The 22,440-nt window shown below is 40.7% G+C and overlaps 1 protein-coding gene across 3 annotated transcripts in view; it reads right to left on the bottom strand.

The window, feature by feature from the left end:
* Window positions 1-22,440, bottom strand: part of MDN1 (midasin AAA ATPase 1) — a 121,540-nt gene that overhangs the window by 1,368 nt on the left and 97,732 nt on the right. For all 3 annotated transcript variants that reach the window (XM_048494388.1, XM_048494373.1, XM_048494380.1), the window contains exons 76-93: window positions 22,130-22,276; window positions 20,115-20,241; window positions 17,977-18,082; window positions 14,282-14,397; window positions 12,875-13,351; window positions 10,842-11,071; window positions 10,139-10,279; window positions 9,792-9,961; window positions 9,100-9,261; window positions 8,174-8,311; window positions 7,363-7,504; window positions 6,399-6,568; window positions 5,956-6,096; window positions 5,606-5,741; window positions 4,225-4,523; window positions 3,671-3,832; window positions 2,614-2,715; window positions 931-1,129 (exon numbers count right to left, since the gene is read on the bottom strand). In XM_048494388.1, the coding sequence (XP_048350345.1) occupies window positions 931-1,129; window positions 2,614-2,715; window positions 3,671-3,832; window positions 4,225-4,523; window positions 5,606-5,741; window positions 5,956-6,096; window positions 6,399-6,568; window positions 7,363-7,504; window positions 8,174-8,311; window positions 9,100-9,261; window positions 9,792-9,961; window positions 10,139-10,279; window positions 10,842-11,071; window positions 12,875-13,351; window positions 14,282-14,397; window positions 17,977-18,082; window positions 20,115-20,241; window positions 22,130-22,276 (3,165 nt within the window). The remainder of the gene's footprint in view (window positions 1-930; window positions 1,130-2,613; window positions 2,716-3,670; window positions 3,833-4,224; window positions 4,524-5,605; window positions 5,742-5,955; window positions 6,097-6,398; window positions 6,569-7,362; window positions 7,505-8,173; window positions 8,312-9,099; window positions 9,262-9,791; window positions 9,962-10,138; window positions 10,280-10,841; window positions 11,072-12,874; window positions 13,352-14,281; window positions 14,398-17,976; window positions 18,083-20,114; window positions 20,242-22,129; window positions 22,277-22,440) is intronic.

Raw genomic sequence — 22,440 nt, 5'->3', positions numbered from 1 at the left:
ATAGTGTTCAAAGCACACACAAAAGGCTGTTGTGAGAAGATAGATCAGAATCACTCCATATTGCACATAAGAGAGGTAAACCAGGTAGAATGATCAACGGGTCTATAGCCAGAAGATGAGACTGAGACTAAGGACTTCTTGATTATCTGCTCAGGTTCGTAGCCTATAACAACTCTTTATAAACTATCATCTCAACAGACTCTTATAGATGACCCCATTTCCTACAGAACAGTCAAATCATGAAGAGCACTTTACTACTCATAAAGTGTATGTTCATAACAGAAGCGAATGACTAATAAAGAACCAAGGATATATCCTTGTAAAAATGAATGCATTTGACAAAAATCCAAAGTGACCATAAAATGTTTCCATTACAGCTAGGGCTCTAAGGTGCCTTCATTGCCCAGATCTTATGGAAAAGCAGTAATTGGACTACCAACACTCTACAGGAAGGATATCATCAGCAAACTGGCTGCCATTTCAACAAGAACACCACTGAGCAGGGACACCATTGACACTATCCCCAATGTACACTACGCTATGAGACCACCGACTGCAGAGTGGGATGCAAAATATCTTGTAAACAATATCTTGTAAACAATACCTACAACACAAACACAAATTCTTTCAAAATGAAAAAGGAGCATAAATAAATATCAAAGATTTAATTTCTCTGATATTATCAAGGATTACGTATCTAATTTAACACTTTTGCTTTAACTGCAATAACAAAGACAAAATCACAGGAGAGGGTGCCAGTCAAGGAAACCTGGAAGGGGGGGGGATTATCATACAAAGCTAGGCTTTGAAATACAGCACTTGCTCCTTTCTGAGTGCTCTAAAGCTTTGTGCAGTGAATGAAAAGAAGGTGATTGGAAGAACAGAGCTGGAGAAGATATAAATCCTGATGTTTTGTAAATGCTGCCATACCATAAGTCTGTGCGTCATAGGATTCAGAGCCCTGTTTCATGTGCTCAAATGCATCAGCTTCCTCCACATTTTGTTCTGGTTGGTCTGGATTCCGCACTTCACTGCTCGACTCCACCATTCTTAATCTCTTATGAACATGCTGGCTGTGATCCCCCATTGAGCGCTCATTGTCAGCTTGTCCTGGTTTTCTCTTGAAACTCTGAAAAATGGATTAAATGCAGCCACATAATTTTGCTGGGTTTTAGTAAAACAGACTCACTGTGTTAGGAGCTATAGTCCGCCATCATTAACCAAACAAGTCAACCTCTATGCCCAGTGACAGTGGAAACTACTTATTTTGGAAAATACAGTGCATGTCCGGCTGTTCAAGCAGAATGTTAGATATGCTATTGTTAGTTCCGCCAGCGCCGGTAGAAAAGAGCAAGATCCAGCAGCATCTTAAAAGACTAGCAACATTTCTGGCAGGATATGAGCTTTTGTGAGTCACAGCTCAATTCTTCAGACACAGCTAGATTATGAGACCCTAAGCAGAGAAGATTGAATTCAGGCACCCCAGGGCAAAAGCATGTAAGTGTCAATACAGTGTTACATTCACCTGTAACTGTAGTTCATCGAGTGGGTTCCTGTGCAGGCACACACTGGGTCTGCACATGCACACAGGGCAGCTATGGTAGAATAGAAAGCTTTTAGATGCTCACTAGCTGACTAGAAATTCACTCACTCCCCTTCCCTCACCCCCAAAGGATGGAAATCTTCCATGGTACCAAAAGAAGGACTGAGAGAAAACACGCTCCTTCCCCTCTCATTATAGGACCTTAGTTAGGCAGGAAAATTTCCCACCTTCAGCACTGCAGGAGGGACAGTGAGTACATTTCTAGTCAGCTTGTGAGCATCTAAAAGCTTCCTATGCTACCATGGCTGGCCTGCACAGACCCAATGTATGCCTGCACAGTGAACCCACAAAGATGAAATAGCAGAAAAATGACAATAGCAGGTGTGATTGGATTAGGTGCAACTTGAGGAGTAGTAGGCGTGGAGAAACCAGCACCGATAATGAGACAAGCCTCCTGAGTCTCTACTCAGTCCAGGAGAACGCATTGTATTGAGCTTCATTATTAAATCACAATGGGTGCAAGTCATCTGTGAGCACAGGAAACTGCCTTTAAACAAGGTAACTGGTACATCAAGGGCAGGGGTCTCCAAATTACAATCCTTGGGACACATGTGGCCCACTACAAGACTTTATCAGCATACGGTTTGCTGCTGCCCCTAAGCAACCAGCTCTGCTCCTCCCCTTTGCAGAACAGCTGAAGTAACAATAATAGCACAATCAGCCCCTCTAAGCAATCCCCCTTTCCTGCTTCCCAGCTGACTTCTGCTTAAAGCTATTTTGGCTCATCTGTGAATGGAGCTCAGCTCTGCTCCCCCACCCCCAATCGACTGCATATGGAGTTTCCACACAGAAGCTGTACTCACAACTTTCCTAAGATGGAGCAAAGGAGGCATTTCCCCTTTAAGTGGAAGAAAAGTTCAAATCCCTGCTCTGCCATGAAAAGTAGGCAAAACAGAGTATGTGAAGCCTCCTGCCTGTATTTGTGACTCCCAGGATTGAGGACAATAATTATTTTGCAGCTAGTGGATCAGCACAATTCTATTTGCAAAATTTCAAAATAAAAAACCCACCTGTGTCTTTTTCCTGCTTTGTTTTCGAGAAGCCACTTGTGCCATTAACTCAGATTCATGGCCCTCTGATTGATTTGCATCTGCTGCTCCACTTCCATGCTCCTGGAAAAACCCAAAGATGTCTACTGTTAAAATGCAGCTCTGCTTAAACCCAATTATTGCAGTCACTTCAGATACAGAGATATGCTGTACACTGAGGTTCTGGCAATAAACGTGTGCTGCAGTTCCTCTGCTGTGTAGAAAACACAAAAGGCCAATTGACAAACCAAATGATCAAAATGCTAAGGACCACAGGGAGATTCCTAGACTCATGTTCCAATCAGTAAAATTCTGAAAGTCCTCCATTCAAATTAAATTGTGCCAAATTGAAATGACATGAAAGACAGTTTTCTCGCATGTATTTCAGAGCACTCCTCTGACACTGTTAAGTGCATACTGCAAACAACTGCTTGCAGCACACCATACATAGACCAGCAACTATTTAGGACTATGACCATTCCTACTCTCAAACAACCCAACAGCCTAAAGCTAGCCTTTTGCTGTTAAAATATATCCCACCCGCTCCAGCTTCTCAAACAAACTCTGCCAACCCAGACTACACAATATTAAAGTCTGGATTGTCATGGGATTTGTTTTTGCCCGCAAAACTGGTACTTCGGTATGCCATCACAGTTTTATAATGTATCTCTCTAAAGAACTAATATCCTGTTTGTTCTGAAAATGCCCAAGGCAGCTTGCAACAAAATACTAATTTTAAAAAATCTAGTGTAATTAATGCTCATAATGAACAGTTTATACAAGCAGTGTACCTTGGGCAGAATGCAGTCAGAAGCAAAAACAGTGCATGGCCATGCCCATTAGGAATCATATGAACTAATCTTCATCTCCATTTGCATAATTTGGACTCCGCTTAAATTATCTAGCCATTGTCAAACAACATGGATGAATATGTCCAGAATAAGCATTATATTTACACGGAGAGAAGCACCTACAAAGACCATAATAAAGGTAGATGTTTTCACACATCTAAAGGCCCTGTGGGATATTTTCACTTCACCTCTTTCACTGTGTCTTTCTCAGAAGCAGTTCCAGCCAATTCTACAGCAGTGTCACTCTGCAGGTTCTCTTCTCCTGCCTGACCGTACATCTCATGTTCTATTCTCTCGACTGCATCAGGTAACTGTTCATCCCTGTCAGGATTATCGACATCTTTCTCTTCCTGGAACAAACAGCATAAAGTCAGCATTAATATTCTAAAAGATTATTTATTTATTTTATTTATTTCTTAGACTTTTATACCGCCTTATCCCTGAGGGGCTCCGGGCGGTGTACAACATGTAAACATAATACAACATAAGATGGCTAAAACCTTTAACAGCAGCGATAAAAACAATTAGGAGTGTAATAGAGAAGACTACAGTGCTGGTTTAAAAATTATGTTCAAAACATCAAGAAATCGTCATCACTTCTCAGCTACCAGAACTGAGCCCTCAGGTAGCTTCTGTATTAAAAACAAAGGGACATACACATTTTTCATAAGGCCCTTAGTAATAAAAGATGTCACATAAAAAGATACAATTTCTTCTATATAGTAAGAGAAAAAAATGAAACCTGAGGATGAAGGCCATATTCACTAGCAGAAATGTCTGTTTCTTTCTGTTCTTCCTCCTCCTTTTGGTCCTCTGTTGCATCATCTTCATTGCCTGTATTTTCATTAGGATGATCTGAATTTTCCTTTTCACTAGTTTCTTCCTCCATTTTATCATTTTCTTCTGCTTTTTCTTCAGAGGAGTCTTCTTCCGTTTGCTCAGGATCTTTACTTTGTTCACCTGTATCTTCAGTTTCCTCCTCCTTTATCTGCTTTTCATCTACATCCATTATCTTATCTTCCGTCTCAAAAGGATTTTCTCCTAAACAAAAGGCATGGTTTTTAGAAAAGTGAACAAGGATTTACTAAAATTCCTAAGATAACATGGAAGAAATATAACTGGGTCTGCTGTATTTTTAAAATGTGACTGACACTTGCCATAACATAAATTGTCAGTATCTGAATGAAATTTAGCTACTTTGTATTGTGAAAATTATCCTAACTTCACCAATGTCACTGATGGGAGTAATTAAAAGTGTCCATCTGTTTTTTTGTTTTGTTTTTTGGAGTTTGGTTAAAATGGAACCAGAACAGTTTGTCTTGAGGGTTCACAGGCCACATGGTGAGTGGGCTAAGCCTTTTCCTAACTGCATTAACCCAATAAGGTTTAAGGTCTGCACCAACACCAGGTACTACCAAGGGTATCTTATAATAACGCTCTACATGTGACTGGGCCAATACACATTATTATAGGCCATCTGGAAACTTTTTTTGGTGGCTTCCTCATGAGGCTGTAATACTTCCCTGTGGGACCTTGCAGCTATAACCTCACATGTGAATGGCCAAACTTAAAGATGGCATTTTCTCAGCTTAAAGACTGTAATGGGACAAAAATAGGATTCAAGATACCCTCAGGGTATCTGGGCCTAGACTGCTTAAGGCTTTTTAGTTCATAACCAAGACCTCGAGAATTTAGCTTTGAAGACAACAGCATTGTTGGTTGTGCATCATCACTATCATATCACATCTCAGAATCAGCATTAACAGACGCTTCACAGCAGTTATCATAGGCAGCCTTATTTGCACCACTGTGGTGAAAATTAAGCTCTCCAAGCCTAAATTTGGCTGAAAGCCCCCTGGCTGTAAGCATACAAGTGGCTACAAACACACAAACATAAAAGCACATTCAATGGAAGCATGATCGGTCAGAAGAAAATGGACTCTAATTACAACAGTCCTGCTCCCTGGACCAAAAACAAAATGTCCGCTATCACCATTACTTTGACCTTCAGTTTATTCTGCAGCCTGGTCCCAACTACAACCAGATACTGGATAGGTACTGGGTTGTATTGCTTTTGTGTTTAATGGCACCTGCTGCTAAAGAAAACACTGCATTAGCTGTACCTTCTTCTTCCTTGTCCTCATCATCTCCCTCTCCATTCTCCAGGTTCAGATCATCGGGGAGATCCAGTGCTTCAGCTTCTGGCAGCTTCTCCTGCTTTCCATGATAAGGATCACTCTCATTTTCATCATATTCACGCTGTGAATTAGAAATGAATCAAACACTGTGAAAGCAGCAGAGATGGGATGAAACGGATGAAGCAAGTTTGCAGCAAGCAAAACCAGAAGAGATCTGAGGTCACATGGGCATAGTTGCATCTGCAGTTAACTTGCTTGAATCAGTCAAGGAAAATGGCCATTATGCGACACTGCTCCCTTTATCAGCAGTCTTGCTGTGAAGCCTCCCTTATTACCTCATCCACTTGTTCATGGATGTCCTCTTTAATTTCCTCATCATCGGCGTCCTTCTCTTTTTCCTCTTTCTTGGGTGGTTTCTCATCATTTTTATTGCCAGCATCTAAGTTGTCATCTTTTGCAACAAGATCTGAATCCTCCTAAATGGATGAAGAAAAATATCTATGAAGCCATTTGACTGCAGAGTGATGTTGGTGTTATTGTGTCAAGTCACCTTGTTATTACTTGAATCTAAGATGCACACAGTTAAATGGTTGCTAGTAACAAGTTTCACTATCTTAAGGGCAGGAATTTGATAAATAAGTCAAGAACAACAGCAAAAGTTCACTTGTTTGGGATTCATCCCTTCTCTTTTGCATCAAGGGGCTTGTATTTCATGTATTACAATTAAAACTGGCTCAACACTTTCTTCTCAGAGCACACACTCATTTTTTGTTTTTACCTCATCCATCCCTGGTCCAGTTTCTGTTATGCTGTCCTCACTGTTGCTCTCATTTTCCTCTTCCTCATCATCTCCCCAAAGCCTCTCATCCAGTTTATCAGCTTCAGCATCTCCAAGGTTTCCCATCTGTTTATCTAATTCTTCATCATCATTGGATTTCTCATCCTCTTCTACGAAAAGTAACACAGCTCAATATATAAGGCACACACAGCCTAATTCAAAGCTCTAAGATTCTCCAGTGAACATTCAGCAAGGGCTTTACCATTCCCTGCAACGTGTTATGAAAGGCAGAGCAAAACCAATGCATGAGATGGCGGAGGGCAAGTGGGTCAAAATAGGTAACGCTGCTAGAACTAGTGGACCAAGCATTCTGGCTTGGTATAAGGCAGCAGTGGGTGCCCATACGTGGCAAAAAACCTTCAGTTAGTGAGAATGACAAAGCCCTTCCTCCCAAAGATGAACTAGACAAGTTTGAATAAGTATTAATCAAAATGTTTCTAACACACAACTTTGCAAAACAATAAGATACATGCTGCAAAATTAAATCACTCTATGTGAAAGTAGATAATTACAATGTCATGATACTATATTGATTTTACCAGATTTAGATTAAGAAATAAAGAATAGGCCAAATTTTTGAAAAATTAATGTTTTCCTCATGTCGGGAGTCACAGTAAGTTTGTAGAAATATCTGTATTTCTACCACATGGCAATGTTTACAAGCACAATTTTTGATAATGTTTTCCAAATCAAATGATTTTCCAAATCAAAAGAACTTTAATTAGATTAAAGAGCAATAGTGAATACAGTTTATTCACTTCAAAGCAAAAATATGACTAAATTGATCGTAGAAATATACCCAAAACTCTAAGTAGGATCACTACTTGAATTAACTTGTTGGTTTATACTGGAAAGGGGGAAGGAGCGCAATCCCTTTTCCCTCTTCACATTACAATATACAAACCTTGGGGGTTTTGCTCCCCATCATATGTTTTTCCTTCAAAATCTTCTGACATTTCAACTGCATTGTCTTCTCCTTCAATATCTGGTTTAGATTCTGGGTCCTCATTGTCCTTTTCTTGACCCTTCTGGTAAGTGTCTTCTACCTGAATTAATACACCAACAATTATTGTAGCTCTATAAATGGCATTAGTTGCTTTTTTATTCACTTAATAAAGCTAATTCATTACTTATTCAAAATATAACTTCAAATGTTTGGATCTAACAAAAGAATCTTCCTGCAACAGAAAGACCCTTGCTGAGCAAAAGGAATCAGTGGTCTGGGGTGCTGTGTGGTTTCCGGGCTGTATGGCCGTGTTCTAGCAGTGTTCTCTCCTGTTGTTTCGCCTGATCCTCTGAAGATGCCAGCCACAGATGCAGGCGAATGTCAGGAGAGAATGCTGCTAGAACATGGCCATACAGCCCGGAAACCACACAGCACCCCAGTGATTCCGGCCGTGAAAGCCTTCGACAATATAAATCAGTGGATTTATCTAACACTTTTTTCCCTTAATCAAAATGGCATAATGATTGGCTCTGATTTCCTTTGGAACTTGTTTTCCTATAGAATAGTAGTGGCCTGGCTATGTTTCCAGCAAGAAAAGCTGCGGCCAACCCATTAAACTACTATAGGAAAATAATCCAAAAGCATTCATTCACAGAAGGACAAGCACATGAAACGTAAGCAAATCTTGTGTTTCCATAAAGTACTAATATCCTCCAGTCATTCACCTGGCTGTGCTGCAGCTATTCTCCCAAATATCACTTATACATACCTGATCTTCATTTTCTATCTTGTCACTCACATCCTTTTTTCCTTCTCCTTCTCCAATGCCACCTCCTTCATAGTCATGGAAGTTGGTTGCTCCTTCTCCTGCTTCCTCTTCCATGAGTTCTTTCGGTAAACAAAACCCCTAACACAAAAAACAACAAACACTCTCTGAAGTAGACAGTATCATCCTAATTAAAATGACATGCCTTAACAGGATTCAGTTATTATTCTAAGAACTCTGTCAACTGAAGTGCTTGTATGTATGTGTTTCTAATGAAACCCTAGAAAAGCTAACTAAACAACTTTATCCACTGCTAAGGTTTCATAAACTGTCTAACTTGAATATTTTGGATATGCTTCCTGAGGAACCTTAATTTTTTGTCTTTTGCTGGGAACAAGCATAACTTCACATATTCAACTGTCCACTGACTACCACACATGACTGTGCTTCTCACAAAGAGAAGTACATTTTCTAACAGGTCAACTGTGCTTAGTTTAACATACTGGCCCTCTGGATTCTAAGCCCACTGGGATGTATGTGTGATACAGAATAAATTGTAGCGCTTAAAAATGATTAATATTAGACTTCTGACTTTCTGGAAATCGCACTTATCATATATTAGGAAGTCATATTGTAATATAGTTTATAGCAGATTTATGACTACCTCATATCATCCAAGTGGTAACTTTCCCATGACAGTTCATTAAATTAATAAATACAAGTAATGATAACATTGTGGACTTTTATGTGCTTTTCAAAGTTGTTTTATTTATATTGTAAGACACCTTACGTTCTGCAATGTAGAAAGGTGTCTAATAAAAATTTAATAAAATAAAATAAATAAGTATCCCTACCACTGAAATCCATTCCAATTCTACTGATAATTTCTAAAAAAATTCCAAATATTTGAGAAAGTGATATTTCCTTACCTTCTGGGCAAGTTCAGTAAATATGTTAGCTAGGACAGAAAGCAATTTTCCGGTACTCCTATGGGTGGCCAAGGAAACAGTGAGGTAGAAGAGAATAATATCGGAATACTTGTAGAGTACTGGCATTAAACGAACCAGTAAGTGGCAAGATTGATTAAAACGCTGCAGATAAAAAACCAGAAGTGTATTAAAATGGGTTTAAACCTCTAAATCAGGGGTCTGCAAACTGCGGCTTTCCAGATGTTCATGGACTACAAATCCCATCAGCCCCTGCCAGCATGACCAATTTGCCATAATGGCAGGGGCTGATGGGATTTGTAGTCCATGAACATCTGGAAAGCCGCAGGTTGCAGACCCCTGCTCTAAACCAACAGTTCCCAACCTAAGCAACGCGTACTGCCAGAGGTACACACTAGAGCATTTAGGGGTACATGGAAAAGATTACATAATGGGTTTGGTAAAATGGGGGTATAATTTTAGGGAAAGTGGTTGGCAAGGGGTGCATGAGTAAAACAACCACTGCTCTAAACTGTTACGTTCCTATAAGCTTACACCAGGTTAATTTTTTTCAAAAGCGTCTCAGAAACATTGCATTTTTGAAGCAAAAACAGCACATCTACAAAATTATATTATAGAGTCCCTTTCCACTAGCTGTCATGATAGTTGGCAAGTTGAAACTGATGCCTTTTTACCTTGCACTTATAGCCTGTGAAATCTTCTCCATAGGATTTCAGTCGCTCCAGAAGTTCAGAAATGGCTGAAATTATTTTCTGTGCTTGCAAAGAACTCACATCTGAACAAATATCTTCATCCAAGAGCTTAGTCAAAAGCCCTGACTTGAGTCTGTCAGTTGAGGGCACCCCTTAGGTACAAAGCACGAAAAATAAAATTATCAACATCATGATTCAAATGGGATCTTGGATACCCACTAATTTCCCCAAGGCTAACTAACTTTTTGTGTTCAGTTACTGACAGGAGGAATGCTTCAAAGTACAAAGGAGTAGTGACGTTCAACCAGGGACAGTGAAGAGATTCTTACCCTCTGCCAGAGAGGTTTCTTTCTCTTCTTTTTCTTTTCTTCTCTGTATTAAACACTGTATAGCACTTAAAATAGCATGGATTGCAAGTTCTACTTGTTCAGAAAAGTGCTCCACAAATCCATCATCTGATTTTTGATCCCCTTTGGAACAAAGTAGAAATGTTAGTTGGAATACAGTTAAAATTTCACAAAAGTCAACATATGATTATGACATAGAGAAATCAGTGTTCTAATCACAACTGTGTATAAAACTTAGGGTTTTTTTTAGCAATGCAGTAATCAAGACTGGCAACAGGAATGAGTTAAAAGATGGTCAGGATAAGTGGTTCTCCATACAAAAATCTTGGGGCATAACATTTTTTTTCTTTTTTGGATTAAAATGAATCATGTCCCCAGTTGCATTTAAAATGATTTTCCTGGCCAACTCCCACATCATTTATCCAGTATCCTCTTTATGACTGCAAGAAATTATAGCTCACAGTGCTTCTGAATTCTTCACTCTCTCATTTGACCTGTTCATCGGGGCTCAAGAATGACCTTCTGAACTCATTGGGATTTAATGCACAATATGCCTATGATCCTAGGATCATAAAGACATGACCTATTTTATTGTACATCGTCACAAATGCTAATTGCCACACGTGGCCAGAGGATGATACATAAATAGGTCCACTGATTATGGGAGGGAAAGGACTGCTGTTACCATCACAATGTGAAATCGAACTGAACAGTTGTGTCTTCCAAATAGCAAAGTCATCTGCACTTCTATTAATTTCTTCTTGGATGTACACAAGGCTTCTGATTAGTGCTGTCTGAGATGCAGCTCGGCTGGCTTCCATTTCTGGTAAAACAAACAAGGATTCTATATCTTGCAGCTGAGTTGAAACCTGAAACAGGGATTCTATCCCGGAAGAGCAAACTTCAAAGCTGTTCCTGTAGAAAGAGAAAAAAAAAGCACTGCATTTAAAAAGCCACGGTTTAATTCAAGTATTAGGGCAGTGATGGCGAACCTATGGCACGGGTGCCAGAGGTGGCACTCGGAGCCCTCTCTGTGGGCACGCACACACAGAGTTTGTCATGTGGGAGTGGAAAATCACTCCACACACACAGACATCTAGACTGGCTTGGGCCACTGAGCACGATGCGTGTGCACCAAGGTGAGCAGGGAGGACTCGGCTGGTGGGCCTGTGCTCCAGGTGGCTGCTGCCTGAGGGGGGGCACAGAGGAGGCAGAGATGCTAGAGAGGCACAGGAGTTAAAGTGGTGCACGCCTGGGACTTTGCTGGAGGCTGTAGAACAGGCTGAGCACAAGCTGCCTTTCAAGTGGGTGGGGTGGAGGAAGAGGGAGCCAACCATTTTTTTCTAAACTAAAACTTCAGCATTCAGGTTAAATTGCTGGGTTGGCACTTTGCGATAAATAAGTGGGGTTTGGGTTGCAATTTGGCACTCGTCTCAAAAAGGTTTGCCATCACCGTATTAGGGCCTCAACCCCAATCTTTTCCAAGGGTTTCCCCAAGTTTGAAGACCAACCCATCTATATATAATGCAGAATTGTGAATTCTAGAGCTGTGAGTACAATTTGAGGCGCAGGTAAATCTAAAGTAGGCTAAACAACATATTTTTGAGGTTCAGTGTCTTCAGTGTTCTAAACATTAGAATGATATCCAAACATGCTGGTGTTCTGTGTGACTGTTCTGGTCAAATACTATCATGTTTGTTTACTACAATTTTTTTTCTCTTTTTAACTGTCAGGTTCCTCCCGCCCTTATTTGTTAGATGACAAAAGTGACATTTTATATGTGCCAAGATTCGCGGCCACAGTTTGACCCCTCCTCTCTCAAGTGCTGGATAAATCTGCACCTAGCTTGCAGAAAATGTCTTTGAACTCCACATATTCACATACCATAATGGTATACAGAAACAAAGTTATAAATGATATATTTTATGTAAAACAGTAAAATGGAAAATTAAATATCACAGATATTTCAACACACACACCCCAATTTCACCTCCAAAAACCCTTTGCTCTCTCTATAGCTTCAAAATTTCCAGAAATTTTACATCTCTGATACTAGGCAAGTCAGTCCTCTAAGTACATAGGTTCCAAGCTGTGAAAGGTCACCAGCACTTTGAATTGACTCCAAAAGCAAACAGCCAACAAATGAAACTGGTTTCACAACTGTGGTAATATCCAAAAGGGTGCTACAGGAATCATGGACTGACAATTCTGTTTTTTTAATTTCAATATCTCCTTCCCTTTTACCACCTTGGACAACCAATAGAAAAGGTTCTCAACTGTGATTTGTAGAATTCAGGAAGAGCATCCAGCTGACAGGCTGACCCTGTGAATCTGCTCCAAAACGGTGAGTGGCTCCCCTCCAAAGATCTGCATTACTAAGAGTATGATTCTAAGTAGAGTTGCACCCCTCTCAATCCATTCAAGTCAATGGATGTAAAAGGTGCAACAGTTTAGAACTGCACTATAAGGCAGGTTTTTAGTTCCATAGATTCAATGTGCCTATATGATCGGGATGTCAGCTTTCACAGCACTAGTCACTAGGTTCTTTATCCAGGTCCCCAGTTACCCATACTGATAACCATCAGCACTGACACATCCTTTCCACCTGTCCATGTAGGTAATAAACTCTGTAAATTAAGATAAATGTAACAGAAAACAGATAAAACTTCTCTTTTAATTCTATAAACTGAATAGTCTTCTGATTTGTATCTTACTTACCAGGAATGGAAGAGAGTCTCACAAGATAGCTGTCTTATTCTGTCCACATCTACTTTTATTGCCTTAATGTCCACTAGCATTTTCTTTACTCTGGAAGTCAACTGCTGACACAACAGATCTTGTTTTTGCATCTTGCACCCAGAGGGCAGCTGATCGGAGGACACTGGAGTGAGATATTGTAGTTCTGAAGGGATATGTTCCAGGATTGACACTGGAACTTGTATTGGGTTCAGCTCAGTTTTTTCACATTCAAGACTGACTGATTGCTTGTCTGTCCTGGGAATGTTAACAAATTGGCCTTTTGGACAGCACTCTATAAGCCAAGACAGCTGCTCAAGGACCATCACAGTCTGCATGGCAAGGTACTGTAACCTGTCAGTCCATTGCTGAACACCATCTTGCGGAGGAAATGCTATTTCGTATTCATTAATGACAGTCAATTTAGCATCTATCTCCTGGACACAGCTCAGAAGATTCCTGTTTATGAGATTCAAAGAGAAGATATTCATTGATATTCAATTATTATTATTGATTTATTTCAATTACTATACTGCCCACCCCCGGAGGGCTCTGGGCAGTGTACAAAGGATAAAACAATTAAAAAGTCATGCCTAACAATTAAAACAGGATTAATTTAAAATACAAACAACAACAAACCAGCAGAAAGCAGAAAACTTAGCATTGGATTGCAACCAGGAAAAATCTCTAACCCTCTTGGAGGGGGGAGGGGACCAGGCCCATATCATCAATACAGTTCAGCCCGTAGGTAGCCTCATGTTTGTTCAAAGGCACATTCAAATTTGCTTTATGCTAAAAAGTTCAGGATCAAAAAGTGACATTGGAGGAGTTTTCAGATGCAGAGCACAACTGAGTGCCGAAATCATCATCAACACTTGGCAGGGGTTTGCAATCCTTACCTAACCCTAGAAATTGAACAACATAACATCTCTGTAACTTGTACTGCTCTCAGTTCTTGATATAAATTGCTTATTTTAAAATCTAATTTAAATAGAAGAAGAAGAGTAGAAGAAGAGTTTGGATTTATATCCCCCCTTTCTCTCCTGCAGGAGACTCAAAGGGGCTTACAATCTCCTTGCCCTTCCCCCCTCACAACAAACACCCTATGAGGTGGTGGGGCTGAGAGAGCTCAGAAGAGCTGTGACTAGCCCAAGGTCACCCAGCTGGCGTGTGTGGGAGTGTACAGGCTAATCTGAATTCCCCAGATAAGCCTCCATAGCTCAGGTGGCAGAGCGGGGAATCAAACCCGGTTCCTCCAGATTAGATACATGAGCTCTTAATCTCCTACGCCACTGCTCCTCCTCCAAATAGCTTGTAACCTGTGTCTTTCACTTTGGTTTTGAACCTCACTTCTATAAATTAATTCACACACAGAAAACAGTCAAGTACCTCAAGATAATCCACTGCTCTGTCAAGCCAGTAAGAGCGCTCCTCTGCTTCACAAGCATCTTCATTAGGTATGCGGTGAATCCTTTGCACCTTTCAATTGTACCAAGCCCAATTTCCTGCAGAGACAAGGGGGGGAGGGGGGAGAGTTGTATAATTTCTTTCATAACATGACTGTTTACCGTTGCTAACAAAAAAGATGAAACTTTTCCCCCTTTATGCTAATTCTACCATTTTTGGATGATTTTTATTTTAAATTGTTTTTTTTTTCTCGTTGAAGTAGTTTGTATTTGTGTATATGGAGATGTTGGACTCTCACAGTGAGGGTTTCCTCCCAATATCTCGATGACTCTGATTATGGTTTTAAGTACACAAGGTGAGAATGAATGCCTCTAGACTCTTTCTCAGTAAAGGAAGGGTACTCAGTTTGGAGTGTCCAGAACATTAAAAAATTATGTGGAATTCTTACTTAGAATTTAGAGACCTTTGTTAGGCATATAACAACATAGGGACAAAGAACAGGGGTAAATCCAGTATAGAACAGTGTGAGTGATGTGAACAGAAATGAAGGGGACCTAATCTAAAATGCGCACTAGAAATTTGGCTACAGTTTCAGTTATTTCAGCTTCAGGATTGCTGAGCAAAAAATCATTTTTGCATTGGTAGAAAGGTCTGAGAAACTGACCGGTGTTAAGGAAGAAGTTGGGCCTAAAGCGGTTGAACTTAGGGAAGAAGAGCAAGATGCATTCAAGGGAGTCAATGTAAGAAGGGCAGGAAAAACAGTGTCGATCATGCCGAGGGATGTTTGAGAACTGGCCTTGAAGTAGTGACGATGGAAAAGAATTACATCTCGCTCTTGAAAATGCCCACCTGAGTTTGTGATTAAAAAGTTGGCCCAGATAATGGGCAACACAGAGTTCCTGGGGAACAATCCCAAAGTACAAGGGCAAGCAGGAACTCTGAGCTTTGCTCAAAAGGTATTGGTATTCCTGCTCAAATAGTTTGTTTTTGAACTGATGATTAATCTCATTGGCAGTGAGAATGAGCAAGGAATCCCATGAAAGGCCCAAGGAGGAAATCTTAGCCTTAATTAATAGCCACCAATCAGAGGTCTGGGGTTCACGCATCATAAGTTGGACCAGGCTGTGGGTGTCAGAAAGAAAACAGAAGCATACCCAAAATTTGAAAATGGTGGCCCATGCCCTGGTTTCAAGAAGATGCTGTCCTGCCTCAAGGCAGAGGACAGCATAAGGGACACAGTGAGGAACTCCAAAGACCTTATATAAGAAGCTAGACTGCAACCGTTCAAGCTTGGATTTCCGTGCGTGGATCCATATAGGAACCCTGTACATTAGATGTTGAATCACTTTCATGTTAAATACTTTCGGGGCGCCTGGAATGAATCTGCCGCCGTTGAGGATAAAAAACTTCAGAACAGCAGCAGAAGCACATTTGCTACTCTTCCGGGCCCTGTCTCTATGTTTAGCCCAGCCAGGCTTATGCTGGAAGACAACCCCTAAATATCTGAAGGATCTGACTTGCTCAATATCTGAGCCCTGAATAGACCAGGACATAGGGCTACAAGAGTTTGAGAAAACCAGGACCTTGGGTTTTGTTGGATTAATTGAAAGTCGGTTAGAAGTGCAGTAGTTGTTACATTTGAGGAATAAGTTCTTGAGGCCGGCCCTTGAGTGGGACAGCAGAACTGCATAATTGGCATATAATAGGATTGGAACCAGAACATTATCCAAATGAGAACAATGAGAGTTTATGCTGTTCAGGGTTGGGGCGAGGTCATTCAGGAAGAGATTAAACAGTACAGGGGCTAGCACACAACCTTGCTTGACTCCCCGGGAGAGGATAATTTTGGGGGTTAAGTAGCCTAATGGATTGATTCTGATGTGGCAGGTAGGATTTTTATACAGTGATATTATTAGCATGAGGAGCCTGGGGTCCATTCCAAGTTTCATCAGTTTGGACCACAAGAGGCCCCTGTTGACAGAATCAAATGCTCCTTTTAAGTCTATGAAGGCTGCGTAAAGACTGGATTTGCCCTTCTGCACATATTTTGAGATGAGCGTACTCAAAATCAGGCACTGATCTACGGTTTGATACCAATGATCTTTTCCACCGAGATCCAAGAAAGAAGGTGATTCAGTAGTAATTTGGCATACAATTTGCCAGAAATTTCCCAAAGGCTGATAGGTCTATATAGTTAACTGGCAGATTGTGATAACCTTTTTTGAACAATTCATTTCTCCAAAAAGAGGGGACCTGTCCCGAGTTATTCACCATAGCAAATAGAATGGCTAATAGGGGAGACCACCAATCAATGAGCAATTTGTAAATTTTGGCTGAGATACTGTCTGGACCAGGTGCTTTGTTAGAATTAAGGTTGTTAATTAATAACCTAATTTTGTCTTCAGTGACTGGAGGCCAACAGGAAACATCCCCAGTGAAAGGGAAACCATCCCAATTGGTGACCAAACAGGTCACAAAAATACTTGTGCCAGGTATGGGAGTCAATGCTGGAGACAGAAGGGAAAGATGTACACAGTCCATTGGTGACTAGTCGCCAAAAACCTCTGGAATCATTTGATTGGGCTGCTTAAATGAGAGCGCTCCACTTTATACTATTTTGCCTGTGACAATTTTCACAAAGGAGGAGTGATAGATGGCTCTTGAGTGTAAAATATTCCTCGGGTAGGTTACAGCACCCTGGCACCTATAAGCAGAAAAGATCTTTCTCATATGCTTTTTGGTTATCTTGCATTACACAGTGAAGTTGGGGCCTGAAGTTGCCTTGGGGGGATCATGGGCTTTGACTGGAGTTGCGAGGGCCCCAAACAATGATTGAGCAGATTCTCAAATTTAGCAATGCAGTCATCCAGGGATAAGGATGACATCAGAGAAGACCTGCATTACATCAATAAAGGACTGTGAAAAAGAGAGTCAGTGGCTGTCTAGTGTGCTCATTCCACTTGATTTTGTGCAATATAGAAAGAGCGCAGGATGTAGTCGCAGCTCTTGATGGGCATAAGGACAGATGAACCACAAGAGGCATATGGTCACTCCAAACTTGAGGTGAAATTTTTAAAGACTGAATAATATTCTAGGCAAGGCTAGGAAACTAGAACATAATCTAGAACACTACTGCCACGAGGTGAGATACACATGAAGTCACCCAAAGATTTAAACTTACTTTCTTACTTTCTGGTTAATCTACATATGGATGTGACATCATCTTTCTTGTTTCACAGCAGGTGGTTTACAATAAAATATATAAAATTTCACATAAAAGGCCTACCTATATCTAATTGAAACAATCACATTAGTATCATCAACAATCATCAACATTAAGAAATATCAATTACAGCTTCTCTGAAAAATTGAACAGGAACTGCCCTTCAATTCAATAGTTTATCAAACGTTTGTATACATGAAGTGAATTTGGCAATTGTGAATACTTTGTAATAAACGGCACACAGAAGTGACAGATTAGCAGACTTGTCTGGTACTTTTACCTTTGTTTGCTTCAAGATGAGAAATGCTTCAAGATGAGAAACTACAAAAATGCCTGAGAAAAAGTACAGTCTTGAAACACAGTGTCAATAGGCAGCAGCAAATGATCCTGTCGCAACCATTCAAAATAAAAGGTTAAGCAAAGTATCTAGTTTTGTGACATGTTACTGATTTACCTTTGAAGGTGCCTGTAATGCTGTCTGAAGCCTACAGTGGCGTGCAAGAGACTGATAGAAGTACTTCTGGCATCCATCCCAGGATGAAGAGATCTCAGATAGCAACCTGAAAAGTAGAGTATATGAGATTTCCACCACCTTTCTCTCAAGACAAAAACAGGATGCAACCTGAAGTCTCTCAAGACAAAAAAAAAAAAAAGCAACTTCAGATCTTTTTGGACAACCATCAGTCAATAGTTCTATACCATCCTTCCATTCTACACAACGTAGCATGACATCATTCAAACTCAACAGGTCCTGAAGTTCAGGTTAGTCATTGTTTTTGCAATCCCAACTAATGCTGTGTTATACGTTGGAGAATCAAATCAATGAGATTATTACATCACTGTGTGGGTTTCAAAAAATGTTATATAGTCAGAAGCCAAGATGCAACCCCATCTGACCTGGGAAAGTGATGGAAGAGTATCCACAAAGAGGCTATGGATTGCAATGTGTGTGTTTCTTTTGTTGAGTGAAGAAGATTGTCAGACTGAGTTTCAGAACCCTCTTTCTGGAGCTGAAAGTTTTTCATACATTAGATGAGAGACTTGTGTAGTTTTGCACACTGCAAAAGATTGAGGGGATGGAACTTTGTTTCTTTATTTGAGGCCTACACAGATCTAGCTGTGCTGACCATCTCCCCCAGTGCTGTTTTGGGCTTAGGGAGTCCACTATGGGCTCAACATCTGAGGCAGCCTTCCCCCACACCCGGGCCCAGCCCAACCAAGCCATATTTATGTCATAGAGCCCTTGTAATAAATGATTTCAATACTCCAATGCAAGGGATATTGATTTTCAAGAAACACTGGCTAAAACCTATGGTGTCCCCTCTCCCCTACTATTTAGTTTGGCTCCAATGATCACATATCAATACACACATTATCTACCAGTATTAACTGTTCCAAGGTTTACCTAGCTAGATTTAACATGTTATCATCTGTACTTCTGACATAAAGATACAAAATCATTCCATCTAATTGTAGATTTTGCCTTTGCTAAAATTCATTTAATGTCTTGTTGAACCATCCTTGCACACAGACCCACAGCTTAATATTTGGCTGGAAGCAAGATAACACGGGGAAACATGGCAGAAGAATACCAATTACTTTATTGTTAACAATGGAATTAGAAACTAATATTTCACATATAGTTCTGTAATCAGATAGAATTCAATTGTTTGGGAAAAGGCAACCTTTTTTCCAAGTTACCTTTTGCAATCAGCTAAATTATTGTGTGATGCAAGAAAGTTAGTAACTGGACAATGGAGCTCAGCTGAGTTTGTATAACCCATTCTCTTCACAGGTTCTCTTCAATTGTACAGCCACTTTAAACTCAGATCACCCTGCCTACTAGCAAAATGATGTTCCTCATGTGAATACACTGGACACCAAAATGTGGAAAGAAACAGAGCTGGAGGAGATCTCAGCCTAATGTACAAACAGGTAAATTCTGTTGTTTTTCTTTAAGTCTTCCTACTCTCCCGAATCTGGGAATACTGTGGCCTGCATATCAGCATTACACTTCTTCTGGCCGAAGAACCGAGATGCACTGAAAAGAACCAAATGGCAAGTTGCTTGCTTCCCTTCACTCCCGAGTGTAACAATGGGGTTAGACAGAGGAATTATGCAAGGGTGTAATCTTGTATGTGTTCTATAGGAGCCTGAATAGCCCAGCTTTATCCAGGCTCATCAGAACTGGAGAGTTAAACAAGGTTGGCCAGTGTCAGTACCTTAATGGGAGGGGCAACAGGAAATCACCTCTGCTCCTCCGTTGCCTGGAAGGCTCCATGGATGGGGTTGCAATGAGCCCAAAGGCACATTTTTCTTCTTTCCATTGAAAGCAGTGCAATTTGAATAAATAATCTGCACTCATAACATAGCAAACAGCATTATTTACCCCCTATTTTGTTAGTCATTTCCACGTTCCTTTAACTCCAATGTATATAGATTCTGTTATGATTTCAATCTGAAAGTATCTCCTTAAAATTATAACTAAATTAAAATGACTTATATTTAGAAATCTCAGCTAGCAATTTATGTCACAATGCCTGCCCTTTAATACCAAGTCATCAGTGCAGTATAAAACCAGGAAGTACATACGCTGTGCCCAATTTCTGTGTGCAGTTAACCAAGGCCAAGGCACTGTGCAAATCCAATGGATGAAGGAAAAGCAGATCCTGAGCAGTGTTTGAACGAGACCATGCAAGTCCTTTGCGGTATGACAACCCTAGGAAGGAACATATCATTTTTTGTTTCTTTTTTTACATTGACAATACAAGTACACGCTTTACTTGTTCCCACAATGCAACATTTTAGATACTCCTTCAATTCCATTATTTTTGACAAACATTCTCAGTCAGCTGGTTTAAGAAAACAAAATATAAATAAGACACCAGTCCTATGCATTTTCCCTTCTGGGATTTGATTATGAAAGTAAGCAACAGTAACAATAAAAATAAAAGCAGAGAAAGTAGTTAAAGTAATCAGGTAGAACAAATGAATATTATGAATCAGCACCTCTTGCTTCCAAGTGCAGATGTTCACAAAGGCCGACTCCTCCTGTGTGTACTGTTTCTAATTATGCATTAGTGCAACTTGCATAAGACATGCAGTAAACAGCCCCCATCTGGTTTTTAATGGACTTCAACTCCACTTAAATTTAATCACTGCTTTCAGGGAGCTATACTTTCTAGGAACAATGTTATTGTAAAGGCAGTTTGTATATAAACAGCCAAAGCCCCTCCTCAAAAAAATTCATGTCTGTGTGGGTAAAATATTAGCACTAATTGGTCAGAACCCTGATACAGAAAGCTAGGATTCCCATGATTATGGTAGTACTTTTACAAGCTTCCATGGTTCCAGAAATTCCTACCAGCTATATCCACACATAGGCCCTTTCCGCACAGTGGACAGGGCGCCTCTCCACTGGCAGAAATCATGCCGGTGGAGGAAAGGGGGCCGTTCGCACGGGAGCGTGCGAGCAACCCCCGCAGAGGCCGGCGCAGAAGAGGCAGCTCCGCATGGGGTCAGAGGGCAGCGTGGGCAGGGCTCAGCAGTCCTCCAGACTGATGCTGGAGGACGAGGTGAGTGGGGGGGGGAACGGGAAAGCGGCGCCTTGGGCGCAATGTGGTTCACACCGTGCCGATGGGAAGGCAGGGCTTTCCAAAAACCTCCCTCAGGAACGGAGGTGGAAAGCAGTGCCTTCACGCCGCTCGGGGCCACACAGGACGGCGCTGCTGCATTGCAGCAGCACTGCCTTTGTGAACAGCTCCCCGGGGACCGGTGTTTTTCCATCCCTGGGTCGCTGTTTTTGGCCCTGTGTGGAAAGGGCCATAGCCTGGAACACAGTAATGATTTCCCCTTATACTCATAACTTTGTGCAAAATTAAGGAGTCAAGATTGGATGCATATAGGAAAAAGTGATAGTGAGCCAGTACTTATATTTTTAGGACAATGTCTGTTCGCCTCACATAATGATAAACCCACCCCATAGTTCAGTGTGCAGATTCTACATATTAAGTGGAATACTCCCATCAAGCCTCCATTTTGTTGGCCTTTTTTTCTCCCATTAACTTGGTGACTAAACTCATCTCCTTTTTGCCAGTCACAAGAGGCTCACAAGAAAGCTTTACGCTTTAGGCCATCTACATAATCAAGCATCAGCAGAGAGAGAGAGCAGGATTGGTAATAATAGCATGCAGGGACAGAAAGATACCTCTGCCTATAGCGAGCAAACATCTGAAATATTTCTCTCTATACAGGCATTCTAGTTTTATCAATATATGTGGTCAAAAAAAACCCCTACAGGTACTTAAATCCAAAGACTGGAGTCTTGAACAGACAAGAAGGATCTTTCTACAAACAAGAGAAATGCTTAAGTTTGTAGAAAAATCCGAAACCTCAAAAAGTACATAAATAATAGAGGCAGTGCCTGAATCTTTAAAAAACAGATCACCACTTCTTTCCCCCTTTCTGCATCTGCTCCATCTTCCTCACTCCCAAATTTGTCCACCATCAGTCCCACCCATCCTCAAATGTAGGCTATTCTAGTGTGAAATTGGGACTAAACTGGACAATGGGATCCAATAACATAACCGCGTTTTATTGCATCTCACCTGTAGTTGCAAGGCTCTTAAACAGCTCTGTTAGAGCCCTCTGTTTCTGGACAAGTAGAAGCTTGACCTCTGATTTCTGTTTTTCTTTGTCAGCAAGCCTATTGATAGACGTGTTTTGCAGCTCATGGGCAGAGGAAATCACATCACCTGTAAAAAGAAGAGAGCAGCAGAAAGAACTGATTTAGAAGCAGTTTCAATGTTATCATTTTAACTCATCAGTCTCTTTTCCCCAGAACTAACAACAACACTGAGAAGTCTATTTATTTAGAAAGAAAGGGAGGAGGGGAGAGCATTTGTGCAGTGTTTTTCAA

This window comes from Sphaerodactylus townsendi, linkage group LG01 (genome assembly GCF_021028975.2).
Source record: "Sphaerodactylus townsendi isolate TG3544 linkage group LG01, MPM_Stown_v2.3, whole genome shotgun sequence".
NCBI lineage: Eukaryota > Metazoa > Chordata > Lepidosauria > Squamata > Sphaerodactylidae > Sphaerodactylus > Sphaerodactylus townsendi.
This window is presented reverse-complemented; position numbering and strand designations above follow the sequence as displayed.